The sequence below is a fragment of the Macrobrachium rosenbergii genome, chromosome 31 (assembly GCF_040412425.1).
Source record: "Macrobrachium rosenbergii isolate ZJJX-2024 chromosome 31, ASM4041242v1, whole genome shotgun sequence".
NCBI classification, from domain to species: Eukaryota; Metazoa; Arthropoda; class Malacostraca; order Decapoda; family Palaemonidae; genus Macrobrachium; species Macrobrachium rosenbergii.
Window position 1 is genome coordinate 15,882,137 of NC_089771.1, and position 23,792 is coordinate 15,905,928.

General features: G+C 34.2%; 1 protein-coding gene across 1 annotated transcript in view; it reads left to right on the plus strand.

The window, feature by feature from the left end:
* Window positions 1-23,359, plus strand: part of SIFa (SIFamide) — a 72,095-nt gene extending 48,736 nt beyond the window's left edge. The window contains exons 2-4 of the mRNA XM_067132306.1: window positions 12,932-13,074; window positions 16,550-16,649; window positions 21,607-23,359. Coding sequence (XP_066988407.1) covers window positions 12,933-13,074; window positions 16,550-16,638 — 231 coding nt within the window. The 5' untranslated portion in view covers window position 12,932 and the 3' untranslated portion in view covers window positions 16,639-16,649; window positions 21,607-23,359. The remainder of the gene's footprint in view (window positions 1-12,931; window positions 13,075-16,549; window positions 16,650-21,606) is intronic.
* Window positions 23,360-23,792: the final 433 nt, after the last annotated feature.

Sequence of the window (23,792 nt, forward strand, 5' to 3'; positions counted from 1 at the left end):
TGAAATATCATTTGAGACTCATTGGGTTTATCATTTGTAAAAAGGGCGTTCCTAATTTATTTCTGTTATTTGCATGAGTGGAAAAGTATGCGATATCCCCACAGCGTATCACGTAACCATAAACAGCACACAAACAGTTTACAATAACCCTCAACCAATCACAGATGACAATGTCTAAGACCACATATACGTGACGGCACAGGTAAAAATGGAACATGCAAAAAAGGGACGGTAAAAATAACACAGTTAAAAATGGCACGAGTGAAAAAATAGGAAAAAATGGCACAAGGGAGAAAAAAATATATTAATTCATCTACAATGTTTCGCCGTGTTTAGTACTTGTCCCTCGGGATCAAATGTCCCTAAGTGCATCTGCTCTCCGAGGGCTAGTACCAAAAACGGAGAAATACATTTGACCACCCTGGGCTAGTACTAAACACGGAGAAACAGTGTAGGTAAGTTACTGTTTCGCCGTATTTAGTACGTTTAGTACTAACCCCTGGGGGATCAAATGTCCCTAAGGGCATTTCCCTATCTGCCTGAAATTTCAGGCAGTTCGCGAAATGCCTGGTTTCGCCATCTGCCTGTAACATATACACCCCGTCATCTGGTTCTGTTTTCTCTGAATTTCCAATAATTTCAGGCACTCGCTTGATTAAAACTTGTTTATCAAGCGTTCACTGCCTAACGCCTCGAGCGGTTTACTTCGAAACTTCGAGCGGCGAAACAAAAATGATACCAATCTCTTCTTTTCTAGTTTCTTCTCCGAGAACTCCAACCCCTCGTTTCAATTTTTCTTAAACATCAAGAAAACCGCTCCTAGGAGCATTTTTCAATCTCCCGAACTCCTCCAGCGAAGGTGTGACGCCTATAAAGGGGTGGAAAATGATTGGGAGAGGAGGGGAGAGAATTCGTGTTTTCTTCTTCTTGTAAACTTTTCTCATCAGTTATGTTTCCTCTCTCTCTCTCTCTCTCTCTCTCTCTCTCTCTCTCTCTCTCTCTCTCTCTCTCTCTCTCGCGGTCTTTCCTTTCATTTTGACAATTCTTTATTTATTCTTTATTTAGTTTTACCGGTAAAAAACTTCCATTTCTTTGGTGATTTTGCTCGTTTACCCATTAGCCTATGATATTTCTCTCTCTCTCTCTCTCTCTCTCTCTCTCTCTCTCTCTCTCTTAAATTGACAATTCTTTATTGATTTCAATCAGTACATGAAAAACTTTTTCTGGATAATTTTGGTAGTTTATCTGTTAGCCTATGATATTCTCTTTCTCTCTCACTCTCTCTCTCTCTCTCTCTCTCTCTCTCTCTCTCTCTCTCTCTCTCTCTCTCTTTTAATTCGACAATTCTTTATTGATTTCAGTCAGTACATGAAAAACTTTTTCTGGATAATTTTGGTCGTTTAAATATTAGCCTATGACATTCTCTCTCTCTCTCTCTCTCTCTCTCTCTCTCTCTCTCTCTCTCTCTCTCTCTCTCTCTCTCTTCGTTTTTCCTTCAAGTTATTCTTTCAGTTATATCACATTTAAAAGTACTCTTTAATTACTTTAAAAATACTGCAACTTTAAACACCTTTTCATTAGTACTTTACATGGTCTAGTAGCAAGACATTTCAGAAACCCTTCCTAAATTGGATGGCCCACACTGGGCCCATCCCCCTACACCCCAACCACAGAAGGACCCTATCCCCCCTCCCCCCAACCTAACGGGACCTTCTCTACATAGAACAAACCCACCCTCCTCGCGGAAGAAAACCTTGGTCGTGGTTCGTTAACATATTAGATTACACCTCGTTTAAGACTTTTTTTTTTTTACGCGAGAATGGAACATTAACATTTTCCAATGCCAATTTTCCTCATCGTTCCTCCGAAAATACAAAAAAATAGTCTTCCCTTATGCATAATTTTTTCTTATAATTGAGCGTTGGCCAATTACTCAGAAGTCCCACCACCCTTAAAGATTTATTTTTTTTTATCAGGAACTTTTCCTTTTTTTAATCTTCGTCCAAGATTTATTTTCATCTTCTTCTCTTAATGAATCCAAAGAGAAGACTCATTATTCCGGTGGTTCAGGCAGCGTTTCTGATTGATGGAGATCGAGAAATCTATTCAACTTAACATTTTTGCTTCTTCGTGGTTTGAAGATATAGAATTTTTATGTAAAAAGCTTATTGTATTGTCAGATTGTTTAAGATTACATAAATTGATGGCTCTGAGTGCAGTTATTGCTAATAATGCTAATATTACTAAAAAAATAAGAATGTAATACAAAATATATATATATATATATATATATATATATATATATATATATATATATATATATATATATATATATCTTAGGGAGGACCAAGATGATTTAATGTCACAGAAAATCGAATTTCCTAAGAATCCAACCCTAACGTGGAGAAAACAACGTACATTACCAATGCTTCTCCTTCAAATGCCTGATTAAGTACGACCACCAACTTCTCATTCTGCGCATGCGTCAATCAACGTATCTAGACAAATGAAAAACTAAATAGTCGCTGTTTGCTGCCATTAACGAGGACAAACACTCTGTGCTTTCACCGGCATTTGGACAAGCGAAACAGAGGTGAAATATCTATGAGGTATGAATACCTGAGCGGAATTCCAAATAGGAATTCTAGACAGGAATTCCAAATAGGAATTCTTAAGAGGAGCAACTGTGGTGTTTTCGGATCAGACGCGAGGAAATGTTTCAGATGAGAGAAGGTTTTGGTGAATTATTTAAACTTCTGTTGTAATTGTTGTGATTGTTTCTTGGGTGTTGTAGCTGAGACTTGTTTTCCATTCTCCGTCATTTGATGCTAATATAATAATAATAATAATAATAATAATAATAATAATAATAATAATAATAATAATAGAGAATTCCACAATAAAATTGTTTTAATAACTGTTGCCTTTATTATTGAGACTAGGATTAATAATAATAATAATAATAATAATAATAATAATAATAATAATAATAATAATAATAATAATAATAATAATAATAATAACAAAAACCTCAAATTACACAAAAAAATAACAATCTCGTTACCATTTATCTCTATCACACCCAACTAATCCAACCAACATTTACCTTACACGTCGAAACAGCCTAAACCATTGCATGATCTATCACATCCCTTATCCCCATACCCTCAATAGCCTCTTCCCCGGCGTCGAATTAATTATGGAACCGTCTTTGAAATTCTCCTCTTCCCCTTCGGGGCAATATATTAGTGAAGCGGAGCCAAGGTCAACAGTGAATGCTCACATGTGAGCTGGATTATTGGTAAAGTCGCCTAAAGGGGCTTGTGGAATCGTCTACAGCTTCTTCAAGGGATTTCGCGGTAGGCGGGACTAGAGCTATAAGTTATTAACCATGGCGGGTTATTTTGCAGCCTTTTAAAAGGTGTTGTTGTTTCTGTAACATTATTGGCTAGATGTTCGTGGCATTGTCTTATAATAGAGAGAGATTTTAAAATAAATTGTCAGTCTTTTAAAAGGTGTTATTGTTTCTGTAACGACTACTATTGTCATTCTTTTAAAGATTGTTTGGCACACATTCAGATGTTCGTGGCATTGTCTTATAATAGAGAGGGATTTTAAAATAAATTGTCAGTCTTTTAAAAGGTGTTATTGTTTCTATAACATTATTGGCTAGATGTTCGTGGCATTGTCTTATAATAGAGAGGGATTCTAAAACAAATTGTCAGTCTTTTAAAAAGTATTATTGTTTCTAGAACATTATTGGAATTTTTATGAACTTCATGTATAATGAAGTGTTTTTAAATAGATTATCAGTCTTTTGAAATGTATTATTGTTTCTTTAACTTTGTTGTGAAGGTGTTTGTGGCATTTTTAAAATCTTGACATTTAATGCAAGATTTTTAAACAATTATTAGTCTTAGAAAAAAGTATTCTTATTTCTTTAAAAATTTTGCCAATATTTTTTTGGCATTTTTTAATGACCCTGAAGTAAAATAAAGAGAGATTTTTAAAGTAAATTATCAGTCGTTTAAAATGTATAATTATATATTTAATGTCGTTGCCAGGATGTTTGTGATATTTTTATGATCCTCACACATAATAGAGAAGGATTTTTGGATAAATGATCAGTCTTTTAAATCGTATAATTGTCTCTTCAACATATTTGTAAAGATGTCAGTAGCATTTTTAAGATCTTGACATACAACAGACAAGGATTTTAAAAGCCAAACATTAGTCAAATCTATTTTTTAAATTCAAATCAATTCAAATGCAGTCTATTGACACAGAAATATTTCTGCATATACATACCACGATTTTCCATATAACAGAATATTAAAATTTGATAAGGTTTTTAATAATAATAATAATAATAATAATAATAATAATAATAATAATAATAATAATAATAATAATAATAATAACCAAATCGAGAGAAGCAACGGACCAACAAGAGGAAACAACGGGCTTCGATTTCGTCATTGTTATTCCTGGAAGCACTGAGAGAGGAGAGAGAGAGAGAGAGAGAGAGAGAGAGTCATGCCTCCTAGCCTTCTGCACACCAAATCAGTTAAAGAAAGCTCATGAACTCATTCGCCTGAGAGAGAGAGAGAGAGAGAGAGAGAGAGAGAGAGAGAGAGAGAAAGTGACGTCAGTTTTCACGGCTTCCCTATTGTTAATGATTCTTTTGTGCTTAACATCAAACCATATTGTCCCTTTACACTTGTGGAATACACGACGGAGAATAACTATTGTTCCCATTGACGGACCAAGTTTAAATGGTCACGGTTTGGTTGAATTATGCGATGTGGTTCTTGTTTACCTGTTGAGAAATGGAGAGAGAGAGAGAGAGAGAGAGAGAGAGAGAGAGGAACACAAATGTTTATATGGATATATCATACTTTGTAATTTAGAAAATCTGCTTCTTTTACACGATCTCATAAAACTTCTTTATTAATCTTTTTACACACACACACATACACACACATACACACACACACACACACACACATATATACATATATATATATTATATATATATATATATATATATATATATATATATTTAAGGCCTAACTTTTAAGATTTTTTCCACAGCGCTTGTTTGATATAAAAAAAATATTTACGAATTAAACAATATTAGTTCCATACGGGAATATAAAATGTTTTTAAAGCACATCTAATTAAAAACAAAATTACGTTAAAGGGTAGCCAAGCAGGCGACCAATCAGATGAACCGACGGTAAGATAAACAGATGGACAGAGAACATCTTTGACGTCGTCTCCTCATTATAAGTTCTACTTGAGCTTTATTACCAGAAGTCCAGTACTTAGAGTTTACAAATTAACACACTTCTACTTATTTTTCGGATCTTTCCTAGATAAAGTTGGGGGCGGGGGGTCGTTATCTAGGACTAATATTTCTTGGGGGTCAGGGACCCCCAGCAAAGTTAGGGAGTCGTTATCTAGGACTAATATTTCTTGGGGGTTAGTATCTTTATGATATTTACAGTTTTTTTGATGTTTTTCCAGTCATCCCCAACAGGCTTGTAATAAACACGCCACAAAAGTGGATACATACTAAGTTAAAACCCTTGCGGGTCACTATCTGGAAAGATCCAATTTTTCTTACTTTGTTACCCTTGTAATTTTATTTATTTCTTATTATGGAAGGTTTAAGTGCTTGTGAACGGTTGAAAATGTAAAAGACTTCATTCTTTATAATTTTTTGACTTTAGACTCATCCACTTTCTCAATTTTTTTTCTAAATCGTAAAAATTCTTTTATATCCCCATCCATATTTTTAGTCTTTAATATTCACTTGTATTCATTTTTTCAGTTCGAAATTCGAAATTATTAAGGAAACATCAGCTGTCTGATTTTATTTTTATAATATTCTATTTTGAATGTTATTTTCTACCAAACTGAAACGTCAAAGTCATTAAATTATTAAAAATATATTAGCATAAATTCTGTTCTTTGAACCAACATTTTATACAAATGGACACGTGTACGAATGTACAAATCATCGTAGCATTACGCCATTATATAATATTTTCTTCGGCACGAGGAATTATTGTGCTCCCAATAAAACACAAAGAATTGCAACTACATTGCAAATTTTAAAATGCCTGAAAATCTTGCGCCGTTGAATAGACATGAAGAGAAGCGGGGAAACGAGAACTGTTTCATCTAAAAAAATATAGCAGAATGCAAGTCATATTTATTAGTTTCAGCTTCGATGAATTTCGAAAAAATGAAGGGAAAAAAATTACACTGAAAAGTGTGAACATCAAAGAAATGGATCAGTAAAAATGTCGACTAGAATTTTATTACCAAAAAAAGAATCGAGTGAAATATCTTAAAAAAAGAATAAAAAATACTTTTTCAATGATGAAGCAACATATTTGAGACTTTATATCACAGAATAATATATAAGAGCTGGACTGTTTCAAGACTCGACTGATATAACAATTTTATCACAATCTATACTATCAACAACTCTCACTTTTGATAAAAAAAACCTGAAATAAAGTTTTGGTAAATCAAATTTCAGATCTAGAATGTCTCAGTAATTAGTATTATCAGGTTGGTAAAAGTTTTAACTTCATAAAAATTCAAAACTTAATAAGGAGCCGATTTCGTAACATGGTCCGCTACACGATTTACTTTGCTTAGTGGTTCTGAACTTTTGGGGATTATTAATTTTACCTTTGACTACAAAGTTAGTTTTCAAATTACTTCACATTTTATTTTCCTTACTTTCTCCTCATTTGTGCTTGGGCCTTATAATAATAATAATAATAATAATAATAATAATAATAATAATAATAATAATAATAATAATAATAATAATAATGATGATGAAAGGATCCTAAGGAAACAGAACTGAGAGTTAAATTATCAAGAATTGATAATTTACTCTGATGGCAACGAAATATTTTCATAACTTTAAAACAATCACTGACCGGTTTGGCCTTTTCAAAATGCATACTAAAACACACACACACACACAAACACACACACACACACACACTCACTAAAGAAAGTAATGCCGTCATCTATAAAAACCAAGAAGAAGAAAATAGATTCAGGGCATAGAACAGTGTCAACAGAGTCTCTCATCAACATGAGAGTTACATTGAAGAGACATCCCCGTAGGCCATAATATACAATCTCCTCTTTTGAGGGCTGGCATCCCGGAGCCGTTCGCTTCAACAGCATTTTCGTGATGGCACCAGCAGTCAATTTCCTTGGCATTATCTTGATTGTTTTTCCTTGTGGTCTTTACCCATCCCCACTTTCTCTCAAACACGTCTTGCATAGGTTTACGATGGTCTGTATTGAATAGAATATTTTGCCTCTTTCTCAACACTTTGGAGGGAGCGGAAAGAAATGATGTACATTCAAGACTGTTGATACCTGAGGGCAAATTACATCGTCCCGGAAAAATGGTAGACGTTGGCAAGTAGAATCGATTCAGCAAAACGTGGATTTCGTTTTAAAACACTTCTGAAAACTTACTTTTAAATTGAGGACGCATGCGCAATTTGTGTGCCTTTACTTAAACAAAACAGAGACGCAATCTGTGCGTGAACTTACCTTCAGATGAATACATCCACATTAACACGAGGTAATTGACTGTTCATTGGTAAAAATTGCAATATGGCAACTCTACTACCTGACGATGACAGATGGCGAAATATGGCAACTCTTAAACACCTGTGTTTGAATGATAACAACAAATAGAAATGTTCATAAAACAGACTATAACAATAAAAATCTATAACTGATGTGATATTCCAAAAAAGGAAAACTTCCCCTTAACCCCACTTTAAAGATGATCATGCGCACTCGCCCGCAGACGCGCGCGCAAGCTAGAAATATGACGGTGATATTTGTGCTCTAAAAAGAAATGGAGCAAATGTGAACGACATTGTTTTATAGGACCTTTAAGCTTATGCCAGGAAAAACTTCCGGAGAGAGAGAGAGAGAGAGAGAGAGAGAGAGAGAGAGAGAGAGAGGAAAGCCACTTTTTAAAAAAATCTTTGTAAGAAATGGACAATACCTAACTCTTTATATTTGTGTGTGCCAATCTCTCTTAAAGAGAGAGAGAGAGAGAGAGAGAGAGAGAGAGAGAGAGAGAGCGAGAGAGAGAGAGAGAATCGTTCACTGCCCTGCTATTTACACATTTGAAATTACTCGTATACCTAGAACGCAACTAGTGTACCTTGAATAAAGACAGTGAAATACTGAATGGTCACCACCTCTCTCTCTCTCTCTCCTTTTTTTAAAAGGAAGGATGGAATTAAGACATATAACCCCCTTCTATCTTGCCTAGCTTTTGAACCCCATCCCTATCAAATCCCCCACTGCGTTGTGGAGGACCAAATGGACTGACTGCCACTTCAAGAGTTGACTTTTACTTTTAAAAGTTTCGTGTTTTCTTTTACTTTTTATTTTTTTGGTCGATGGCTCAAAATAGTGGGTAACATTATTGGAAGACTTATACTTGTGTTTTACATACATACATGCATACATAGAGAGAGAGAGAGAGAGAGAGAGAGAGAGAGAGAGAGAGAGAGAGAGAGAGAGAGAGACCAGGCCCCCGTATAATGTATGCACCCTCTACCATGCATTGGATATGTACAGAACGTTTTATATATGTATTCGACGGAGCTTTGCTCGCACATACACAGAATATCTATTTAGCTGTCTATCTGTCTATTTATTTATAGATAGATTTGTATTCTTTGCATAGAGATATTTGCATATATTCGCAAAATAACACAGACACATTAAATTTTATTAAAATATAAATTGACGAGTGTTGCCTACAAAGCTCATAAAAAAATGACTTTTTGTGAGACTTCGTGTAACTGTGTGTGAATTCATTTTGGGGTTTTTCGAATGTCGCATGCAAAGCTCACTTAATCCCTTTTAGCTCAGGGAAAAACGTAAACATTCTTGTTTGCTTTATTGAAATGGAACACAAGCACTATTAATGGAGTTTTTCTTATCATGTTAAGTGAAAATTGTCAATGAATACAGTTATATACTGTAAAATACAGCAGTTGCCTTTGCCTGTGGTATTATTCCATTCCTGTTTGGCCGTCTGTCTGCATCTCTCTCTCTCTCTCTCTCTCTCTCTCTCTCTCTCTCTCTCTCTCTCTCTCTCTCTCCTCTCTCTCTCTAAATAAGAAATTAACTTTGACCTAGTATCATCAGAGATGATGATCAGCAATAACTAAACTTTTAATTTAGTCATTGGCTGAGACCTCATCATGCTCCCACTAAATGATTTGCTTTGTAAAAGCAACTATATGTAACGCTTTACTTAATGGGTTTGAAAGCTTAAGCTTATCATTAAATTCTAACCTTACTAATATTAGATTATTTCTGAGGACTTAAATGTCAGCACCTGTAAATCAAGTTAATGTTATGTGCTCGCCACTATCTAAATTCTGTTTAGGTGTGGCTTTATTACATTAACTCTAACCAAAGATGTTTCTTTTCCTTTGCCTTATGACTATGGGATTTTATTCCTGATGATGTTATTAGTCTTCTGGTGATGTTTCTTTTCCCCTAGCCCTTAAACATGAGGATGTTTTCACCAGTAGTCTGAATATCGGTTGTTCAACTGGGATTGATCCAAGAACCCACTTAAAACGCAAACTTCTACCACCAAAGTTAGACAACTTTTTTTTGTCTGGAATTTATGGAGCGTTTGTTCTGCATGTCAGTTTTTCAACTTGGATTAAGAAGGATCTTGATAAAATCGCTTTAAATTCTAGAGAAAGTACTATTTATTAAATATAAAAGTCTCTTATCATGGTGTCAATCCCTATAGGGATGACATTTGTTAAATGTTGACATTTCATTTGTAACTTTTTCCCACAAAAATTATTCGTAGGCAAATACCTAAAGTATAATTAAATTCAATTTCTATTCCTTTCAGTCACGTTTACATTTAATAACGAATGCTAACGACTCAAAAAAAAAAAAAAACCTCATTTTCTCCTCTTAATCTACGTATCGTGACTTGAAAGAATTCTGAAGCACTCCTACTTTCTTTGAAAAATGTACACAACATTCAAATGAGCTTCAACATGCAAATGCAAAAGCGCTCTTCACATTCGTTCTCCCTTCCAAGTTTTTTTTACAAACTTTTCATGAACCAGAAAGCTAAAAAACTTGCATGCTTAAACTTCAGCCGAAAACTGTGCAAAATATTTACTGATGTCTTAGGCAAAGCACTTAATGTATTATTTTCTTTTTAGACTTTTCACCTGTTTACCAATTAAATGAAATCCTATTTGTGTGAGATTCCACTGAGAACCTGCAAAAGATTTGACTGAGTTAGCACTTCAACTTTATAAAAGCACTTGTGTTGTATATTTGCTTTTCCTTTTGAATTTTGAATACATTTCGCTTGATCTCGGCAGCGAATATAGATTAACCTTCCTTCATTCATCTACTACATGGAATGTTTCTCATAAATATTTTCATGGAGTTACTGAAATCTTTCTTATATCAAGCCTTTCTTGAAAAGTGGGTGTAATGTGTAATTATTTGGTTCTATATGTGCTAATGCTTAAATTTATTTTACAATTTTTGTTTTGAAAGTCTTTTTTTATAAATTTATTCTTTTATTTTTTATTATTCCAGGCTTAAGACAGCGGAAACAATACATTTTACAACCTTATATATTATTTCCAGCTTACGGTGGCTGCATAACATTTACAACTTTGTATAACACTTCAATCTTAAAGTAAGGCCAAAGAAAACTAATTCATAACCTTACGCATTACTTCAAAGAAGATAAGCCATTTAGCCTCCTTTACGAATAAGACCACTGTGTTTACCTGTCGCACGTGACAGCCCCAGAAGTGAATGCCCCACCTCTTCTTGCCCACCTGTGCCAGTACTCAGCTCCTGGCATCACCTTTCGGCCCACACACAACCTCCTTCTTTCATTCACCTGGGCCTATTTACCTGCCCTAATTAGGAAGATCCACCTGCACAATGAAGGTTGTTTAAAGTTTTTTGAAGGCTAGGTGCATCGTCCTTCATTCAGGAGAGGTGGCTTTTGAGTTTTTTTTTTTTTACCACTCGTCTGGGGGACATCCCCTGAGCACTGAAAGTGAATCCATTTTGGCAAGTCTCTCTCTCTCTCTCTCTCTATCTCTCTTTTGCCATTTGCAAATTTTATTCCCCTTTTGGTTTACTTTGCATATTTCCTCTTCCCCTTCCTCCTCCTCCTCCTCTTCTTCTTCTTCTTCTTCGTTGTCTCTGTTATTCACAGCTTTCTTCCTACCTTCCCTCTCTCTGCTACTTCCTTCTTTTTTCTTATATTTTATTTATCTTTTAGTTCCAAACTGAAAAATTTTTCTTATTGAGGGAACGAAAAGTTTACTTGATGTATTTAAAAGGAATTTGCTCAATTAAATATTATTTGTTTTTCTTTGCATATATATATATATATATATATATATATATATATATATATATATATATATATATATATATATATATATATATATATATATATATATATATATATATATATATCTTTATATATGGAATAAAACACCATAATCCTTATGGTTACTCCACCAGAAGCCGAATCCTGACCACTCCTTTTTAAAGTACAAGCATCCCTTGATATCCCCATCCCCTTCTCGTCCTCTTTAAGTAAGGGACGTGGTCCCACAATAAGCGTTTGATGTTTATGTAGGAGCGGGGGGCGGAGGCAGGAAACGACTCTGAGAGGGGCGACTTTGAAAAGTGACCTACGGTGATTTTTATGACGCATAGCGAGGCCACAGCAGCGCCACCTGCCTGGTACTCTTAAAGGAAACTTGGGAAAGCTTCTTCTTCTCTCAGGGATTTCCAGCTGCTTTGGTCACTCAAATATTTATTCTGGAAACTAGGCAATTGTTTATCTTTATTTTTACGTGTAGACCAACAATATATTGATAAGTTTATACGTAATTAAAAAAAATACTGATAAACTTATCAGTATATTGTTGGTCTTCACATAATTATGAATATACCTGAGTTTGAAATTTTTGTTGTGAAAACCAAATAATTGTTGATTATTTCATTTTGCTGCAGAATTATTATTTATTAACTTATATTTATTTCACTGAATTATTGATCTGTACTTACTCATGTATACATCTAAATTTGGTAGTGTTTTATTAACAATTTAGGTTAATTTTTTTAATATTTACAAGATTAATTTTTTAGCACAGTGTAATTTCAGTCCACCAAACAACCTCTCTTTCTTCTTCAAACCTACAATAAACTCATTTTCATCTCATTAGATTGATTGGAGAATACTTAAGATCTATCACGTGTAAGTCTCTCTCTCTCTCTCTCTCTCTCTCTCTCTCTCTCTCTCTCTCTCTCTCTCTCTCTCTCTCTCTCTCTCTCTCAATTCCTCAATTCTACAATAAACTCCTCCTCGATAAGTACTAGGAGAACATTCAACTCTATCAGAATGTATAAATCTCTCTCTCTTTCTCTCTCTCTCTCTCTCTCTCTCTCTCTCTCTCTCTCTCACACACACACACACACACTCACACACAGTCCTCATCTCTAGAAGTTGCTAGGAATCTATTTAATCCTATGAAGTGTAAAAAACTCTCTCTCTCTCTCTCTCTCTCTCTCTCTCACACACACACACAGTCCTCATCTCTAGAAGTTGCTGGAATCTATTTAATCCTATGAAGTAAAAATCTCTCTCTCTCTCTCTCACACACACACACACACACACACACACAAACATACACACACTCACACACAGTCCTCATCTCTAGAAGTTGCTAGGATCTATTTAATCCTGTGAAGTGTAAAAATCTCTCTCTCTCTCTCTGAGACGCAACTACCCTCACTCAATTGCTCTCTCTCTCTCTCTCCCTTCGAACAGAATGTCCGTACAGACCCGACTCGTAGTGGCCGTTATGGTGGTCCTCGTCGTCCTGGCTGTTTTCACCGACCACGCCAGCGCCGGATACAGGAAGCCTCCCTTCAACGGATCCATCTTCGGAAAGCGATCCGGCGGCGACCCTGGTGAGTTCGGCTTTCGAGTTTTTGATTGAATTTTTGAACTGGTGTATGTTCTTCTAAAGTTGTTTATACTTTTTATCTTGTTTGTTTTTAATTGTTTTTTTATGAGAATTATTCATTCGTTTTCAACGTTTGTGTATTATTTTTAAGCGGATGATACGATTTTTTAAAATCTAGGGCGTTTTCATTTTTTTGTGTGTTTTTTATGTGAATTCATCCTTCGATATTGTTTGTTAATGGTTTTCAGAAATTCTGAAAATTCCAAGAAATTCCTTATTTTTCTCGTTCTGTTTTCATATCAAATTCTAAGGTAATGACTGTAACGCCTTTAGCTTTTTTTTTTTTGCAATAAACTAGATTCAATTTAATTAGAATTCACGTAGATAGTTTTTCTTAACATTGCTGTTATCTTTATCTAAAGGAACAGCAAAGCAATTCGGTTATGAGTGAGTTATTTATTTCTGGTAAAGAATTATCTTTCGTTTTCTTGAGCTTCAAATGCAAAATATTGCTCAATAGTATCTCTACTCCTATTAAGCTAGCTCTCTCTCTCTCTCTCTCTCTCTTTCTCTCTCTCGTGGGAACTTCTCTCTCTCTCTCGTGGGAACTTTCCACTCTTTGGGTACTTATCATATTTTTAAAAGGAATTACGTTTCAGCTCAATTTTTATAAATGCAGAATATCTTCTCTTTCTCTCTCTCTCTCTCTCTCTCTCTCTCGCTCTGTCACAAGGACTTCTCCCTCTCTCTCTCCCACTCCAGAGGCACAGCTATACTTTAAAGGGACTAGTTGTAATAGTCTGTTTTCTTATTGATTCGAGAGCCAGCAGCGAGAACTTCGTGAAAATTAAACTCTTATTTCTATTATATTTCTTTTCGTTTGGCTTTCCTGTACAAATGTCTGTATGAGAGCATCTTTGTAGTATTTTGTCTAAATTTCTGTCATTTTTTATTTTTTTTATTTATTTTGTACTCTTTTTTGTAGATTTGTTATTATGATAATTCGTGTACATACTATTATATTACCTTGTCTCCATTAAAAGCTTAGGTTTATAAGTCCATTAATTTATTTTTTCTACATTCTCGTGTATCATGTTTTAACTACAACAACTTTTTGAGGCCTTTATTCAATTCTCTATTGCCTTACATCTTCACTTCCTGATCCCCTTAAAAATATATGAGAAAATTCCGAATCGCAGATCTTCCTCTTCTTCCTCTACTCGCGAGGGGATGACGCCAGGGAGAGCCGTTGCAATGCAATGCATATTTTGCCCCGCCGCGCAAAAGGGGTTGACAAAAGACGGGAGAAGTATTCATATATCAAAAGATAATGACGTGTCCCCGCTTTGAAAAGGTGCCATCGGAACTCCGTGTCTCGATGGACGTTGCATCCCTTTTGTGTCTGTGGGTATTTTGCCGAGTGTGTATGCACTCTGAGGCTCGCCTTGAGAGCGGCGGGGCTTGAGGAAACGAGGGCAGAACGAGAGGAAAATAAGATAGGTTCGGGATACGTTGGATGAGAAGGCTTGGAAATTAGGACATGGTGTTATAAATACAAGTCAGTGAATGTTCATTATTATTATTATTATTATTATTATTATTATTATTATTATTATTATTATTATTATTATATTCAGCTGACTAAATTGAAATATGATGGTAAAAACGCTTAGAAATCAGGACACCGTATTATAAATGCAAGTCAGCGAATGTGTATTATTATTATTATTATTATTATTATTATTATTATTATTATTATTATTATTATTATTATTATTATTATTATTATTATTAGCTGATTAGAGGATTTTCAATATAAGGATAAAAAGACTTTGAAATAAGGACGAGGTATCAAGTTAGTTTCCAGTTAGAGTTTTATTATTATTATTATTATTATTATTATTATTATTATTATTATTATTATTATTACATTCACCGAACAAAGCCTATTTAAAAGGTAGGCAAACTAAAAAACATGGATTAATATGGGTTTTCATCAGTTAAAAGACGAAAACTCAACAGCATTAAACCAAATAAATGAATTATGAAGTGAGCAGAATATCTTAATTGGAAGAGACGTCTCCCTTGAATTTTGGTATAACGTGTTTCCAATATCCTTTCCATATATTTATCATTCATAAATCTGTTATTTATTTTTTCTATTCATTTTTTCTATACTAAAAACATCTCGTCTATAGATGACACGACGTCTGAAACAGGGTACAGGAGTTTTCAGTAACTTGAACAAAATTAGATTTTTACCCTGCACAGGGAAAAAAAATCCTCTCTTATTCGATTAGTGTTTTAAAAGTTTCCACCATTTTCATTCAGTTTTATCGTCTCCTCCTGAATTTCCTATCGTCTATTTTTTCACTTCCCTTTTTCCTCGTCTTTTTTCATAACACGATGAATTCTCTATTCCCTTAAATATCTTGAAGGATATCGTCATTACACTTCTGGAATATTTCTAAGAAAATCTTCATCCTTCTACTTTTTCCCCCTGGCGTTCATTTATCCACTCTTCTTCCATCTCCTTTTACACCATCTTTCTCATCCTTTGTCTGCCATCCTCTCTTAATCCTGATCCTTCTTATGTCCCTCTACGCCTTTATCATCTTAATTCTTTTATGCTTTTTCTCTGCTTTTCCATCTTTTCATAAAAGAATAAATCGGTCTTACCGCGTGGATAGAAAGGAGGCAATCTTGTCTTCTTTTTCTTGCTGAAGGTTTTAGTCACTTTCGAGGGTAAGGGATCTGTGGAAAAGACAATACAAATCATAAATCTTTCAAGGTATAGAGGCTGTATGTATCTACAGGTCATTTATGTGGGTATTAGCTACTAAAACAGCGCCCATCAAGACTGCATGTTTCATTAACCTGACCCGGTAAGCTACTATAAAGAAATCGGATGCACTTTTGTTCTCATTGATACTGTATCTTTTATAAAACAGTTATTTTTAACATAGAACTTGGAAATGCAGGTGCTCACTTCAAGATTAATGATCTAGATGGATTGGGTCTGCTGCTTCTTGCTGTCAAAATGATCACGACTTGAGATTGATTGTGGTATTCCTCAGAAGATGGTGCAATAATAATGTTTCATTGAACTGTGTTTTATCTTTGTTGCTTTTTGCAATCAATTTCTTCGTGCTCGTGTGAGTGCGTCTAGGAGAATTACCATTCAATTAAACTTTCGAGAGGAATTTAATCGACCCATTTATATTAATACGACATATTTATCTTTATCCTTCTTGCAAAATAGTTGATATGATTGGCCATAAGCTTAAAAGAGGCTTTTTATATACTTTTAACCCTCTCTTTTCCACTTCATTTTTCTTACTCTTAAATGTACCTAAGATATTCTCTGCTTAATTACTTACGATTTTTATGAAGTGGAAGCTTTATTTGCAAGTTAAGTCTCTCAGACTTTTCCAAAACGAATAATAATAACAACTTGTTTTCTTCTTCTCTTTTCCCAGCATACGAATCCGGCAAGACTCTCGCCTCTATCTGCCAGGTGGCCGTTGAAGCTTGCTCTGCTTGGTTCCCCGGACCCGAGAAGAAGTGAACTCCATAATGGTGAGACTCCCATTGCATTTTATGGAAAACTCGCACCTATTGATTGACAAATGTTAGGAGAATGGCCGCCGATATTATAAAGGCCGTTTGACGTGGTTTATCCTTGTTATTATTAAATATTAGGAAGTTTTTGTGTGCCTGTATGGAAAAAATAATAAAGACATTATGAATTAATAAAGATTTTGTTTACATTTCTGCGTTGGTATCCTGGACTGGGACAAATTTCTCTTATGGTTTTGTAGGCTGGGACCAAATTTATAATTTTCCTGGGTATGCTGAAGAATAGTTTCAACTGTATATATATGACTAGTTTGCCATATACCTATGATTTATTAAATTCCTCCAGGAAGGGTCTTGTAAACACTGTTTTGATTTGTTTTGCCAGTGAGAAAAGACTTATCAATTAAATGTTGCATCAGTGAATGAATATATCATTTAAACCAGTTGCTCTCCCTTCTTTAAAACCCAAGAAATGACTTTTAACCAAAAGTCACTTTTCTAATTAATAATTCTGTTCACGGGGGACAGATAGTTTTTTTTTTTTTATCATGGTAATTTAATTGAATAAAAAAAAAAAACAGATGTAGCAAATTCCTCTAAGGATGTTAGTAAACCTTGGGTGCCAGTTACTTAAGGATTTTTTTTTTGTATGTGATCTATTGAAAAGTATTCCTTTCAAGGTTTGCCCAGCACTAACTGTGCTCACATCTGAAAAATATCAGCTAAGTCAACATTCAATAAATGACAAATTCAACAACTCTGCACAATCAGCAACTTTAATTTCCCTCCAAGAAATACACATTGTAATTATGTTTAGTAGTACATGGGGTGATATTTTATTAAAATGTGTGCATAAGGACGATTTTCAATGTTCCAGAGGGAAGGTCACTGAAGTCTTATATATGTGCTCTCTCTCTCTCTCTCTCTCTCTCTCTCTCTCTCTCTCTCTCTCTCTCTCTCTCTCTCTCTCTCTCTCATATATATATATAAAAAAAAAATATATATATATATATATATATATATATATATATATATATGTATGTATGTATATACATATATTAACTTCATCACTTACACAATTATCTATGCATTAATATAATTTACTAGCAGGACCTCATTGAAACTGAATGGTATTTAGAGGACTTATTTATTAAGAAAAATTACAAGCTTTCCAGGATTAACAGTCTGTTAGTAATACACACATATGTATATATATATATATATATATATATATATATATATATATATATATATATATATATATATAAAACTACAAGAGATGAAAAAGATTATTGGTATTGTTATTTAGGCATGTACGGATTTTGAGAAAACGTCTCACATTAACGAGACCTAATGTTTTATGTCATTGAAGAGTATTCAGGTCATTTGAATAAGCCGTTCCACTTTAAGCCTACAGTCGTATATCTTTGTAAAGTGCAGAAAGGTAGCACTTTGCATTTTGTGGCACTGATGACGTCTTTAAAAAGCTGTTGCCCTATGACCTACACAGCTTAATTCGTTTGGTTTACATTTACTTGATGAAAATGTAGATTGGCATATGCCACTGCTTGCCTGTTTAACCTTCCTTCGTGAGCCACTGGAGTCTTTACTGCTTGGTTTTCTTTAGTAGAATACAACCATTTCGAGCTGGTACTCATTGTGAGGTCCACGGAATCTGACACTAGGCAATTCGCACGTCATTTCTCTGTCCAATTTTAGACGGATGCTCTCATGCAGATGATTCTACTCTTGTGAATGGGTACTCACTCAGGGTTAATGAGAAGTTTCTAAGTTGGAGTTGCTAACTGGAATACAAAACACTTTAGTAAGTGGTGCATGAGAAGTGGATGACCCCCGATTCTAGTAACACTAAAATTACAAAGAACAACAAAAATATTCTTTATATCATAACTTTCGAATATAGTACACAGAGCCAGTAAAACTTTAGTGTTGGTCACAAAGCTTCCAGTATCCATAATGATGATATATTAATAGTAAGTGCCCAGATCTCTTGTTTAGTAGTTGTTTGACCGTTTAATTATTTCATTTTGGTGTTTGTAAACTCCCTGAATATTTACCTTCTTGGCAAAAATGATTCGAAATGGTAGTTCCCTTTCTCCGATCAATGATATAGTTTAGACTACCGCCTGAGAATCCTATTGAGCAACCTTTTACCATTTGGTTTTCCCACTGCTGTACCTCTACCGCCTTAAATGAAAGTGCTATAGGATCGTTAAGTACCTCAGAGGCTTAAGCTAAGGAACCTTCATTCTTCATACTTATAAAAGAGCCAGTGGTCAGGTAGGCTGACCCCGGGGCTGGATGGTATTCTTATTTACCCCCACACGGGTTTACGTTTATGTAATAATAATAAATAATAATAATAATCCATCAGCCAATAACAGTTAAGGAAACAACTGACAGTACACAGAACAGCGCAAGAACAGATGAAATGTTGATTCATCCATCCTCTTAAAAGTCTTTCAGCATAACACAAGAGAGAGAGAGAGAGAGAGAGAGAGAGAGAGAGAGAGAGAGAGAGAGAGAGAGAGAGAGAGAGTGTTAATTATATAGCGTAGCAGCTAACTGAACGCAATATCCTACTTTTCATTACATATAAATAAAAATAAACTAACTCTTTATACGAAATACTTACCAAAGAAGCCCAGTGTATAAACAAAACATTGTCTGAACTGTTGAGGATACATTCTTTTATTTGGGTATCACAATATTTCTCGTTATTAATAGAAAGAGAGAAAATATAAAAAAAAGTAATGAAGAGGTATCCTTATATTTTCTGGGTCGACTAGCGTGAGAGAACCGGGAATAAACCAGATCTTATTTATGTCCCAGTGCTGTACGACTTAATTAGCCTACGGAGATAGAGGTTTAAGGTATGATATCTGAGTGATGGCACGCATTGTAACTCTGTTGACCCTAGTAGGGAGTTATGTACCTGATGGTTAAATGACTGTAGTGACTGCAGTGAGAAGATAACATTAGGAGAGCAATCTTATCTCTAGAAGCATGACAACTGAAGGTTAAGATGTATATATACATATATATATATATATATATTATATATATATATATATATATATATATATATATAAACTATCCTTTCTCTCTCTGTTTGTCTGTCTGTCTGTCTTTCTCTCATTCACGAAATGATCGTCTTACAACCTAGCATATAATACTAACAAAACAACACAGTAATAATAATAATAATAATAATAATAATAATAATAATAATAATAATAATAATAATAATAATAATAATAATAATAAAATATTTTCTGTCAACAAACATTAAACGCAATCTGTGGAATTTGATTCTCAGTATCTTGAAAGGTACCTAAGAATGACTTGATGAATGACTCCTAAGAAATATGTTACCAGAATCATGCGAATTACGACGAAAATGCGTAACAAAAATGTAATGCTATCGAACGTATGAGGTACATAGTCACATCATTAAAGTATTAGGAAATATACTGAATAAAAATGAAAGTCCTACTCTATGATAATTACTGAAAGTCAAGGAATTTCTTTGACTGTTAAATTGCCATTCAAAAATTATCTCCAGCAATTCATGAAAGGCGGAAAATGAGGTCGTATCAATATTGATTTGGTGATCCTCTCTCTCTACATCAAATAGAGTGTGGTGTTTATTTTGATAGAGGTAGACTAAAACAGATTAAATTTATGGGAGAACCATTACTTGGATTTAGACCGGTACCCAGGAGGATTAGATTTTTAGTAGTGATTCTTTTTTTGAGGAAAATCTAGATGTGTTGTTATATCTGGTATTTACAGTCCTGGTTGTATTATTATGAAAAAAATATTTGGTTCCTAGAAATTGTTTGTATTTATATTAATCAACTTGTTAATTGAGAGAGAGAGAGAGAGAGAGAGAGAGAGAGAGAGAGAGAGAGAGAGAGAGAGAGAGAGAGAGAGAGAATTACTGTTTGAAATGTTCCAGATGTCCTTTCCAAAGAATTCCGTTTTTAGGAGATGATATAAGAATGAGAGAGAGAGAGAGAGAGAGAGAGAGAGAGAGAGAGAGAGAGAGAGAGAGAGAGAGAGAGAGAGAGTCCCCAGAATCATAGAGATAAAATGTAAAAAAATTCAAAGGAATTCAAATGGAATAGTTGGTTCTTCCAGCATACGTAACGAAGGGATGATTCTAATGAAGGCAGACTCCCAGAATTTAAGAATTAAACGCTCAAATTTGTCCGGGGAGAGAATGAGAGAGAAAGCTGTCTTAATGAAGGAACATTAGGACGAGATAAGAGTTGAGGAAAAATGGGAAATTCTGGGAGATGAACAACGCCGAGCAGATACTAAAGCAATAAGTCTTAGTTCATATGTATATTTTTCTAGTTTCATTCAAGTAAAACATATATAATAATTAATAACATGAGGTATTTTTTCTTCTTGTTAGGGCCTGTGATATAGGTCCTAACAAGGAGAAAATATACCTTATGATAATAATTTTCATTCTAACTCCCTCTCTCTCTCTCTGTCTCTCTCTCTCTCTCTCTCTCTCTCTCTCTCTCTCTCTCTCTCTCTCTCACAATGACTGAAAAATCTATATGATGTTTGAAGGTGTATTGTATTTAACTATAGTGATTATTTTTTATTGATGAACTTAAGAGAATGTAAGGTTTAGCACAGAGAAACAAATACATTTAGACGTATGTATAAACACACACACACACACACGTTCACAGAAAAAAAGGTAAGGCTAGTAATGATACAGAACGACAGAGAAATAGAATAAGACTGACCATAAAGTTTAAAACATATACACACAAAAATATATCTGAAGAATGCCATAAAAAGAATAAGCATATTTTGATCACCTAATCCACAGAAGCATCGCACATAAAGATAACTAATACATAATATACAATCATATCTTTCACTAACAATTTCCTCTCTTTTTCCCTTACAGGAGGAGCTGGGTCATCCCTTACAGGGGTCACTCGAGAATTAAGAGAACTGCGTTTCTTTCCTCCATCTCTCTGACATCATAGGTAGACTAAATGGCTACTCCCACCTGGGATAAAAATAGAAAACTTCCCAATTACCCTTTACCTGGCTGTTGCTGCTGCTATTACCTTTGGCCCGTCTACGCCACGGAATGTCCCAGAAGCGTTCCGTGGCACAGAGGATTTTCTGCATAGATTCCGGTGAAACAAAAGCGACTCGACCCTCTTTTGAATAGATTCTGAAAAGGTGAAAGCCTCTTAAAGTGATTTAATCCTGTTCTGGTCTTTCTTCTCGTACGTCTATTGGTTTCCTAAATCGGGGCTACGGTATTGTTCACGTATGTCACCTCCAGAGCAACTATTTCTTCCTGTAGACACGTATATCCCCAATCAGATGCAAATATATTATTTTTAAACCGCAAATCATACCATGTGTAGTGATTCACGATTCTTCTCCTTCTTCCTCTGTTTACGTGAAGACGTCAGGGAAAGCGAAGCTAACCTCTTTATTCCTTTACTGCCTATCTTGTCAGAGACACAGAAAATTGTATCTGTCGTGAGATGTGTTCCATTTAAGATTATTATTATTATTATTATCATAATTATCATTATTATTATTATTATTATTATTAGAGTTACGCCTAAGAATGGTTCTTTGAAATTAAAAAAGAAAAACGCTAAAAAAAGAAGATATATTTAAATCAACACTTATATTCAACATATAAAGATCCTACGCTTAGCTAACATGACATGAAGATAAAGGAATTTTTGCATGATGTTTCAGTTATATATTATAGTATCTTACTTATTTTCATAATCTTTTGGATCCAAGGAAATGTGTTGTTATTATTTAACATTATATTCAAGCGTATATCTCCAAATGAGTGTTTGTGTCTGTGCTGCGCGCTTGTGTATGTATGTACGTGAGTATGTGTGTGTGTGTGTGTGTGTGTGCGTGTGTGTTTGACGAAGCATAAACCCTGTAGGAAAGTCACGAAGACATTTCTGGATAAAGGAATAAAAGATGTGTCAGTACCCTTGCTTCTAGAGCACTACAAATCACCATCAAACGAAAGTAGGATGTCACAGAACTCTACAGCAGGCTGGATCTACAAAATAATGCAGAGAATCTTTATTTAAAGTTATAGAGCAGCATCCTGTTCGTGTAACATCGACTAAGTCCCTTAAAGGGCGAAGGATGTTCCGAAGGATATCCAGAATTCCTCAGACGTCGTAAAGACATGAAATGAAAAGGTTCCTTGATAACAATAGAAAAGTCTTAAGTTTTTAGAAGGTCAGGAAAGTTCTTTTGCTTGAGTTATATAAACTGGACGAAAGATGATGCAATTTGGAGGTTATGAATGCACGTGTGTGTATAAATAAAATGATGTAAGTATGGTTATATATCTCGCTTTGAATGGACTAGGCTGTTGGGTTATATGATTAATCTGTACCATTAATAATTTCATTTATTTAAGAGGCTAGAGATCTAGAGAAGAAGGTTCTACTAAAATACATCAATTATCATTTTCAGATTTAAAACCAAGCAATACAAATTCATTCATTTTGAGGTTGGATAAGTCATTTGTTTCTGAATAATGAATTACACGTCAGCCCTTCCTTTTTCGTATTGTGAAATATTGGTGATTCACTGTAAACTAAAGTTAGGATCTTTCTATGTCACCACAGCAGTTACAAATAAATGTTATAAAGAGCTCTTGTTTTCTTATTTGCCTTTCTTATTTGACCTATTTGATTTGTATAGACAAATTAGGATGGAATGAGGCGTTAAAATAAGTTTATTAACTGCGACTGGCATTCATTTTAAATTTCTAGTTAACATTTTTAATATTTTAGCCCTCTTGCCCTTGTTTATTGCTAAATCTAAAAGGTATATAATAAAAAAATATGAAAAAAATCAGTCACAGATTTTATCCCTTACTGCCAAGAATTCATAATAACCTTAATAGCAAAGTATCACCAATTCATAATTCTGAAGATATAAAAAAATATTACCAATTAAAATTTAAACGTAAAAATGAGAATATTAGTATTATCTAATCAAGTGCAAATATATATATTTGTATAACTAAATACATAATTATATAATGTATATACACACACACATATATATATATATATATATATA